The sequence below is a fragment of the Phoenix dactylifera genome, chromosome 18, assembly GCF_009389715.1.
Source record: "Phoenix dactylifera cultivar Barhee BC4 chromosome 18, palm_55x_up_171113_PBpolish2nd_filt_p, whole genome shotgun sequence".
Lineage (NCBI taxonomy): Eukaryota > Viridiplantae > Streptophyta > Magnoliopsida > Arecales > Arecaceae > Phoenix > Phoenix dactylifera.
The window spans coordinates 3,230,069-3,240,083 of NC_052409.1; the positions used below are offsets into that span (position 1 = coordinate 3,230,069).

Genomic DNA, 10,015 nt, shown 5'->3' on the forward strand with positions numbered 1-10,015 from the left:
AGTACAACCCTAAATACCATTATCTTTACCCACTAACTGCATGCATATATCATGAATGAAAGGAAGAGAAAATATCTCAACTCTTTACATCAGCACCTTCACAAGCCCAAAGATCATTATATATTCTGTTGTCACAGGCTGCGGTTGAGACAGACAATGGCCAACATTGAAAGCAAAGTTAATCTAGCATCACTCTAATTTAGCCATCTTTAGATGAAAAATCTGTTGGCCCTGTATGACATTTGCTTCAACAGGCTCGGAGACTAGTATTGAATAGAGGTAAGTATGCTTGAAAAATGCTGTCCATCTATTAATGAAAGCCCAAAACTTATTTCCCTTTTATCTTCAAGTCATCTTAAGTTGTTCTTTGACAAGTACTACATTCTTAAGAAGAGCCTTCATCACTCAGTGAAACAAAAAAACTCTCGCAACTAGCGCTTTCCCTCCTATTTGTCCGGTGCTTTCCGCATCTGAAAAGCAGGAGAGAAGCTAGTTCAAATGTCATCTACCACCATTCCACAATCATGAGAGATGACCAATAGTTTCTTGAAGTGTGGAATTTTTTCATATATATTCAAAGATTTCAATTATAAGGATGGAAGACCTGTTGAAGTATCATTCATTGTCACAAGCTCTGTTCACCAGCTAAGGTACAAGTTAGATGTGCTTGACTCCACTAAGAGGTGACGATCCTGATTTTCCGAAGGTATGGTTGAGACAAAATTTTCTTTTGTCCCCATCAATGCACACCTAGGTTTTTCATGCCTATTAAATATTAATATGCTCTGCGAACTCCTTGCATGTTTTTAGAAACAGATATATACCAGGATGACAACAATGCTTATATGAAAAAAAGAGTAACACTCTGGCAGTTTATAAAAGAAAAATTAACAATTCACTAAACATATTCATATCTCCTTTACATGGAGGTGAACCAAATGGCTAACACTGAAACAAATTGGTGCTCCCGGTCACAGGTGAACCAAATGGTTTGCAGTACAAGTATCTGAAGGATGCATGCTGGGCCCTGACATTGTATTTTGCATCAAAACCACTAAATTAACAAGAATTCTAGAATATTTAGACATACCAGTTGCACAGCTGCAGTGAAACAGAATTAAGAGCACCAATTCCAGCAAGAAAATGAGGAAGGAATGTTGCCAGTTCTTCTGATGTACTCTGCTTGTTGAGCCGTCCTTGCAGCTTGCTGGTTTCTTCTGGCCTCTGCTGCCGCACGCATTTCCTCAGCTTTATGCTTTGCAGCTGCTACCTTGTTCATAAGCTTTTCATGTGCACGAGCTCTCATCCTCTCCACTTCAACCTGGGAAAAATGAGCATCAACATCCAACACATTGCACTACTACAAAAGAGAAGACATGCGACACTTGAATAATTTTTTTTTAAAATCATCTGCCATTAGGTCATAACTATTCACATCCCCAACATAACAAGTCATGTAAAAGAATCATATTACATTAACATGTTTCTCTCATGATTTTGCGAACTGAAATTGGTACTCACTTGGCCCTAGATCCTTAACGTGCTTTATCCTTTTTCTATATTATCTCAACTCTTGTATTCAACGCTAGTACACATGCATCCTTGCCTAATTGATATAGATTTAGAATGATGGTACTCACTTATATTATTGCAAACACTTTTATCACTGCACCCTTCTTGAACCTATCAATTTATTTATCTTGGTTCTATATCTTATTCTTTCTCAGAAAAAAGAGAAAATAAAAAAGTGTCAGTTCTCTTTTATTTCTGGATTTCCTTAAATAGTTGGCTTTCCTGCTGTAAGCCCAAAATGTGAATATATGCATAGATATGCATATATATTATCATTGTCTTATTTCTGACTATTTTTGTTTTGAAGGTTTTAAGAGATAGATAGCAGCATTGTTTATCACATTTACTCTTATAAACCAGTACCTCAATTAGCAGCTGGAATCTTCTAGGCAGGGGTTGCACCTGCTCTGAAGCTCTCTAGAGTCTACCTCCTACACCCACATCCTGAGCTCTCTCTCCCCCTACCATGTGCTCTGCTCCCCTAAACCGCAGGGAATGAAGGTACCACGATATATCTCCAATTATTTAAAATCTTCCTTGTTTGCAAAATATTATTTAACAAGCTAGTCCATCAAAATTAGCATAGCCTCTCCAAGAACTCCCTCTCACATCACCCACTGTCTTTGCGGACCCCCTCAAAATATTCCAAGCACCATTCCATGCCCATGCAATATGATCAGAGATCTAGAGATGGATAGAATAGAGAACTACCTGAAGAATAGTAGAGATGTTGTGGATGGTATTCGAACATTACATGTAAATTCTTCCAAAGGTGACCGCTTAAGCTTCTAAAAGATATAATTTTTAATCTCTTCTTATTTTCGCAAGAATTATTTAATCTCTTCTTGTTTTTGCAATCTACCTTGAAGGAGCCCTTTTAACTTCTCTCTCACATGCTATTTTATGGTTGAAAGTATTTCACCTTAGCACCATTATAAAGGAATAGGCTTCCCTTTTCTCTTAATTCTTATTTGGTCTATAGATCTCGTACAACCTTTCTAAATAAAAATAAAAAGAAAGCAATGAACAAAAATGGTCATAAGATATGTCAACCAATTAAAATGACAAATAAAGTGAAAACAGATCAATGTTATAATACTGAAAATGCATATTGATCATGATATGCTAAATTCTAACACATCAAGTTTTTTGCTCCATGTACTCTTGGTAAACCTATGAAAATTGACAGCTCAGTTTTCTATTCTGATAAGCAATAGAAATCAAGATTACTGAAATAACTGAAGTTCTCACAGTGAGCAAGTAACAACTATCCTCCACGTACACTTTTGCACTGTCCCTTCAGTGTGTCTCTGTAGATCGATACAATAGAATACAACTACATATGGAAAAACAACTCCTACTCATTGCCATATGGTAATAAATTTTACCTCAATTTTCCTCATTTCAGCTTCAGTTTCTGCTTTCTGGTGATTTTCCCATGCTTGGATTTTGATTTCTTCCCGTTTAAACCTGACAATTCATTATCATCATGAATTAGAATCCGCCAATAGCCAATGTACCAAAAATTACTCAATGATCAAGCATCAAATACTCAAAGTGACCAGAAATGAGTGACCTAAAGCACACAATTTGCAAAAAGATGATAAGACAGACAGAAAAAGCAGAAAAGTCTAATGGTATAAATACCTGGCCTGATACTTGGCTTTCTCTGCCTCCTCCCAGGCTGCTGCACGCATCTCAGTAACACGTTTTGATTGGTCAACTGGCAGAATCTTGAGAGAAACGGATGCATCCCTTTCCTCTTCTTCTTTGCTTGCCCATGCAGCAATATTAGTCTTACCTAGTTGTGCGCCAAGAATCATTATTTCTCTTCTAGTTTTCATTTGCAACTCCTTTTCACTCAACTCATTCTTGCTATCCCTGTGGCTGTCAGATGAACCAGTAATGTTTGCAGCAATGTTTGAATTTGGTGCAGCTCTCTGTGGAGTTGTTGATCGAGAAGAAGTAGGGCTGCGTGTTGGTGTTGAGGCTCTCACAGGAGTTCCTGTCCGAGATGGCTCTTGGCTAGCCATAGGAGTCATTTCTGTGCCCATATCTCTCATAGACACCGACCTGTCTGTTGATGGGGGAGTAATAAAGGTGGTAGCAGTCTGAGGTAATGTAGAAGAATCGTGACGACTAAGAGAAACTGCAAAAAAAATTACGATTAAAAGATGTCTTCAAATGCTCTGAGCTTGATGAATATTCCAATGAAATCCATCGCTCTCTCTCAAGGGGGAAAAAAGACAGCATTTTAAAATTTCCATTCTAAATTATCCAAGGAATTAAATCTGTTTATACCTCCTTTAAAATATTTTGCATCAAGATATTCCAGTCAGCAGTTTATATAAAACTTGAGAAAATGATTATGGACTTCATGAAACCTGATTATGGACTCGTATGCAACAAGCAATGGGAATGGATTAAAATATTTTTTTAAAAAAGTTTTTCATAATCAACTCAAATTACTTCCTTGCACATAATTAAATTAAATTTGCAAATATGTTTTTCTAGAACTCCCTAAATTGCTCAAAAATTATAATCCATGGGGCATTGAAATGTAGAAAACACACTCCAGATTTAAATTTTGAACAGATATTAGCATGTGCACTCTATGAAGCATAACAGTATAATATAACCGATCTCTTTACTTATTCTATTTGACAGCACCATTCATCAATTCATTAACAAAAAATAAAAAAGAGCATACATTGCTTACTGCATAAAAGAACCAAACATAACGAACCACACAAATATATATTGCTTACTTGCTGAATCTGCAACCTTCTCAACAATAATCCCAGGCTTGGCACATGAATCCACCACCTGGTAAGAGTTGGGGACCAAATTCACAACCTTCTGCCCACCAAATCCTCTCTTTTCTTGGGTTGGATCAATCCTCTTAGTGTCTGCATCCTCTGTAATCTCTACAACCACCTTCGTCGAAGATTGTCGGCTACCATAACCAAACTTCCCTGTTTTCTTCGGCTGCACTCCACAAGGTTTATAAGGCCGGTTCAAATTGGGGCTCGCAATCCATTTCTGTGCATCGTCCCATTTCGAAGGCGCCGGTTTTGAGAATGGTGGCATGAGAGCCGCCCGGTGGGGAGCGCGTTCACCCTTGTGGAATTCGAAGGCGGATGGCACACCGTCTGAATCAAAAGAGTCTTCCTCTTGAGATCTAATCCTCGAACTCGATAGGATTTGATCTGTAAATCTGTGACCACTCATCTTCTCCAACGAAGTAGAGCATTCAGGGAGCGAGCTCACCATGTCCACATCCTTGCAATCATCCGAAACACTACCACCTAATCACATTCATGGCGGCTCTAATCAACTGTGAATCCAAAGCTTAGATGTTTCAAAAAAATCTCAGCCAAACAAGAGATTTTTTTTACAAAGAATCTTACATGTGTCATCGATCTCAGCAGCAGTTGCCTCAGATCTCAGCGAGAACTTGGACTCCATCTCCTCCTCTTTCCTCTTCTTATCCACTCCCAAAAGCATAGCTCGAAGCCTGCCGGGAGAAAACCCACCGCCCTAAAACACAAAAAGAAGGACCAAAAAACTCATCAAATCCAAACAAAATCATGCCAAAACGCATCAAAAAAAAAACCACAAATCTTTCTGCATTCTTCATCAGATCTCACACTCACCCCCACTCCATATCTCTCTCTTCCACTCGCCCATCTTCAAACAACGACAGAATTTACCAGGAACAATAGAAATCCGACAGAGCATGCAGAGAAATCGAATCCGAAGACAGAAAAGCAATAACCCGGGTCCAGATTCGGAGTGACATAAGATCTCAGACACAGAGAGAGAGAGAGAGAGAGAGAGAGAGAGAGAGTACCGGAGGAGATGGCTTCTCGATTCGTTCGTAATCCATGGTGGAAACGGGCTTCGGTGGGTTCGCGAGCTCCAGGAAGCGGCGGAGGCGGAGGCCGCCGAAGGCTGGAGTTGGTGGGCCCGGCGGTGCCGCCGTTCGCTTCCGCTTCTCCCCACCGCCGCCGTAAATTTGAAGAGGGCCTTCTCGAGGTGGATCTCGAGCACTGGTACTTCAACTCCCGTCTTAACTGAACTCAAAACCAAAACAAATAGACCTGGAATGTCACGATATTACGGTGTTGCCACTGTGCGTCCTTTCTCAGGCATCGATACCACCGCTTTCGAGGGACATTCGCATTAAAGCTTCTGTTGACCGGTCAAAGTTGGGGTTCCATCATGAAACGGGAAACGGGAAACGACAGTATGGGATTTCTCGAGAAGAGCAGCAGGGTGGGAGCCAGGAATCCTGCAGGGATGCGTTGGTGACGATGATTTCGAGGTTTTGCGTAAACAAAGCATAATGATGTCACAAGTCGCAACTTGGATTAAGTTGGGTTCGATCATCATACGTGTATATTTTGCATGAGGTTGTCGGAAAAAGTGTTGACTGCCGAGGATTTCATTTTGAGACAAGGTTCCTGCTCCTGCTAAGATGGGAGCCCCACGGGATATGGAACTTTAACTGCAAAATCCGGGGAAAATATTGGTTTGACCTCTCGATTAGTACCTTTATCGGATAAGATAGAATGCTTCAGTCTGCAGTTTGATAAGAAGAGGATGCTCACAACTAATAACCTCAAAAAAATAGAAGACATGGTCTTCTCCTGTTTGCCTCAGAGCTTTTGGAAACACTTTTTGCTTCAACTCAAAAGTCCTTCGTTTCCTGCTGAATTAGATCTTCTATGGACAAGTTGGAAGAAATCTCATTTCAGGAAAGAGCTTCATCTTGGTTGGATAACATTGCCTTTGCCAAAATCTCCTGGATTCTTTGGCTAGGAAGGAACAGATGAATATTTCAAAACGAAAAAAATTGGGAATGGGGACATAGTTCTTTAGAAAAATACTCAGAATTCGAATTCTAGAACACTTGAAAAGCAAGCTTTTAGAGAGGATTGGAGAAACTATTGGAAAGCATCAATATCCTTACTAAATATTAAATTAGCCCTGCTTTAGATAAAGTCAAATGAAAGCTCTCTTCTTTGTTCACTTGGTTAAAACTTTGGTAATTTTTCTTCTTGTTCAGCCTCAATTGTTTATTAAGGTTTCGCATAACTTCTTAGTTTCTTTTTGGTATTCAACTTTTAGTCTCCTCAATTATCTTCCTTATTTTATGCTTCTCTTCTTCCTTTTCTCACGACTATTTGTCTACCAGCTTTCATCTACTGAATGGAGGTGATCAGGTCATGCATTAATCTTCTCTTCAAAACACAAAAAAAAAATGCAAACTCCATTTACTATTGCATGTCGCAATCGAATTTGATATTGTGAAATTCAAAACTATGAATGTTTCAAAAAAAGAAAAATTTCACAAATCTCTAGAAGACAATAGATTATAATTCTATCATAACTCCTCAAAATAATTATTTTTTCAAAAGCAAAATATCATTATAGAGTGAGAAAATTATAATTATAATGTTCATCCTATTAAAATTTTATAATATTTCTGCACCAAACTAAGCTTCCATGATATGTTATAACAAACCCTCCATCTAAATCATTACAATGACACTATAATAAAAAATAATAATTAATAATAAAAAAATAACAGTAATACCTTTTTGCCTATTTTTGAAAAAACTTATTTTTTAAAAAAAATAATATTTAAGAAATATAAGCAAAGGCAATATCCATTAATGTTATAAGGAGCTGCTGCAACACTAAATAATGTATTATAATAGTCGTTATATTTTTTCCGTAATTATATATATATATATATATATATATATATAGCTGATGGGAGGCCCCCCGGTTATAACGGTTATAACGTCCTTATTCCTTACGCTGTAACGGCATCATTATAACCTCCGCACCATACGCAAGACAAGGGTAGTTACGAAATTTTCTAAGGTTGCAGGGGGTATTAACAGTTTTTTGGGGTCCGCGGCCGGTCAAATTCGGTCCTCACGCTCGTCAGCCCGTCATACGCTTCACGCACTCTCTCTCCCCTCCCTCTCCGAGGTGGTCGTCCTCTATCTCGACACGTGTCGACATCCTACCGGATAACTACCATCCCAATCCACTTTAACTCATTCACCATTCCGTACGTACAATCATCCCTCTACTGGGGTGGGTAATTTTAGTCAGGCACCAAACTTACACCCAAAGTTGCACATAGGAGGAACGCATCTTACGTGTGTGCTGGGTCTCTTCGGGGTTCTCGTTTCTAGGGTCCTTGTAAGGGCCCTCAGAGACGTCTTGGATTCGCCGAGAGCGGTTGGTGGATTCAGTCCACGGAATAATGGTGGTAGCGGGGTCGGGCAAAGGGACGTCACCTTGTCTCCAGGTGGAAGTGATGGGCGAAATGAGCAGTCCATATTAGGGATAAGTGAAGGCAGTGAAATGCCAGCGATCAAGCTAGTAGCATAATTAGAATAGAGCTTTATTTTTATCGATACGGTTTAAATTTGAAACACACATATGTCGATTAAATATTAGAAACCAGATGCACTTCACTTAGACATGCTCGGTGAGAACACTATCTAGTCCAGCTAGCACTGAGGTGACATACTCACACATGAGATAATCCACGGGTTGGAGAGGATGAGCAAAAAATTTTACCTGCATCGAATATTTTCTGGTGGAAGGAGGGCCCAGTGAAGGCTGCTACACGGGTGAGGTTTCCTCTCTCCCCCTCTTCTTTTTTACCAAAAAAATGCCAGCGATGTGATTGGCCGGAAGTGATGGATAGATCTGCACCATTGTAATGAAGATTATAAAAAATTCGATGCAAGATTGAAAACATTGGTATAATAGAAAAAGCAATGTGTACCCAAAAAAATATTATTTAATTTTTTTAATTTTATATATGTATCTAAAATCTATACAGTATATAACTAATATGAAACTAAAAATAGATTTGTACGGATCCTTACATGTAACTAGCTTATAATATTAATAAAATTATTATAGTAATTCAAGCATGTTATAGTTATATGCTATTCAAGCATTTGATGAGCTAACCACTCCATAAATACTTTTTGAGTTGGAGAGAGGGAGTTGTCTAGTGTATTTTCGAATTATTATTTTTTGATTTTTTTTGGATGTATCCATATCCGAACTATATGAATCATCCATTTCAGAAGAAAAAAAAAAACATTTGATGTATAAGTCAAGAGATTTCATCTTCTTCTTTCCTCATTTTTCTTTTCGTATTAGAGTCTTCAAAAAACAGCTTAACTAAAAGATGGGTAAAGAATAAGGAAGGAGAAAAAAAAATAAAGAATTGTGACATAGAAGAAAATATTTTCTATTTCCAGAAGATAACATGACGAGAATTATGAAGTAGTTTGGGAAAAAGGTCCTAACATCTATAATTCTTATGCTTAATTTCATAACCAAAAAAACAACAGAAATGAGAACAATTTTCTAATTTGGTACGCTCATGAGATTGTAATTGCACAAAATAATACATCTAAAAAACTTGAGTAAGGTGTAATTGGGAGTAATGACAAAAAGATGCTCATAGGGAGGTTAGTTACCGATGAGCAAAGAAAAGATGTAGTTAATAGTATAAATAGCAATGAAAACAGTTTCTCCCCGAAACGTTAAGGCAGAAATAAGCGAGGCATGCACTCTTTCCAATATGTGCCCGTGCTTACCTTTTAACCTTCTATCTTATTGAGATGTGCCCGGACAGAATGCTGAAGAATAAAGCTTTTTTGTTTCAAAAAAAGTAAGATAATTCTGTTCTTCATACTCCATAGCATTATCGGTGTGAAAGATTTTAATTTTTTTAAAAAATTTGGGTTTGAACCATTTTGGCAAAGGTAGTATAATTATCAGGTAGTTAACCGTGCATAAGATAAAACAAAGTAAAACAAGAAAAATCATTGACAAAAATAATAAAATAGCATGAACTGTCTATTAGTACTAACAAGAGATGGATCCCAAATACCAGAATATACTAAATCAAATAATTTATAAGAGATAGTATCACTATTAAAAAAAGATAATGTGGTTTGTTTTGCAAGTTGATAAAAATGACATTCAACATGTTCGTTTCACGATACCTAATTTGCCGATAGAAATTAAAGAATATAACTGACAAAAAAAAATAACCCAAACAAGAGTGCCTGACATTTAGAGAAGAAAAGAGATGATATCAAAGAAGCTGCGGTGTTCAGGTCTTTTGTCAGGAAGACAACAAAATGCCATTGTAGGTGAAATGAGTATCAATTATTGAAGTCTATCTATATATCTCTCTATATATGTCTATATTTATGTGTATATATATGTGATATCCAGAAGGAATGACATTATCAAAATCAGATTCGCTCACCGGGCAATGCCGATTTAATGAATCAAACAGTTTCGCTTGCCTCTTCTTGGAGATTTTTTTTTTCTTTTTTTGAGAAAAAGTTTCACTTGCCTTTTCGTTTAAACTTTCTAGACGGAG

At 37.6% G+C, this 10,015-nt stretch overlaps 1 protein-coding gene across 1 annotated transcript; it reads right to left on the bottom strand.

Moving 5' to 3' along the window:
- Positions 1–819: 819 nt before the first annotated feature.
- On the bottom strand, positions 820–5,629 carry LOC103723817 (remorin 4.1). The gene is made up of 6 exons (XM_008814869.4): positions 5,426–5,629; positions 4,983–5,112; positions 4,341–4,880; positions 3,220–3,721; positions 2,961–3,042; positions 820–1,321 (listed from the first exon to the last, which is right to left on the bottom strand). The coding sequence occupies exons 1-6, from the start codon at positions 5,459–5,461 to the stop codon at positions 1,118–1,120; spliced, it is 1,494 nt and encodes a 497-aa protein (XP_008813091.2). The 5' UTR covers positions 5,462–5,629; the 3' UTR covers positions 820–1,117.
- Between the last annotated feature and the right edge of the window lie 4,386 nt (positions 5,630–10,015).

What these genes read in the sequence shown, in the direction of transcription:
- LOC103723817 (XM_008814869.4), bottom strand. Translation starts at nt 5,461, where the DNA reads ATGGATTACGAACGAATCGAGAAGCCATCTCCTCCG. An exon ending in TGCTGAGATCGATGACACAT is followed by an intron (nt 4,881 to 4,982) that starts GTAAGATTCTTT and finishes GAATGTGATTAG; the next exon opens with GTGGTAGTGTTTCGGATGAT. An exon ending in CTGAAATGAGGAAAATTGAG is followed by an intron (nt 1,322 to 2,960) that starts GTAAAATTTATT and finishes CATTTTTCCCAG; the next exon opens with GTTGAAGTGGAGAGGATGAG.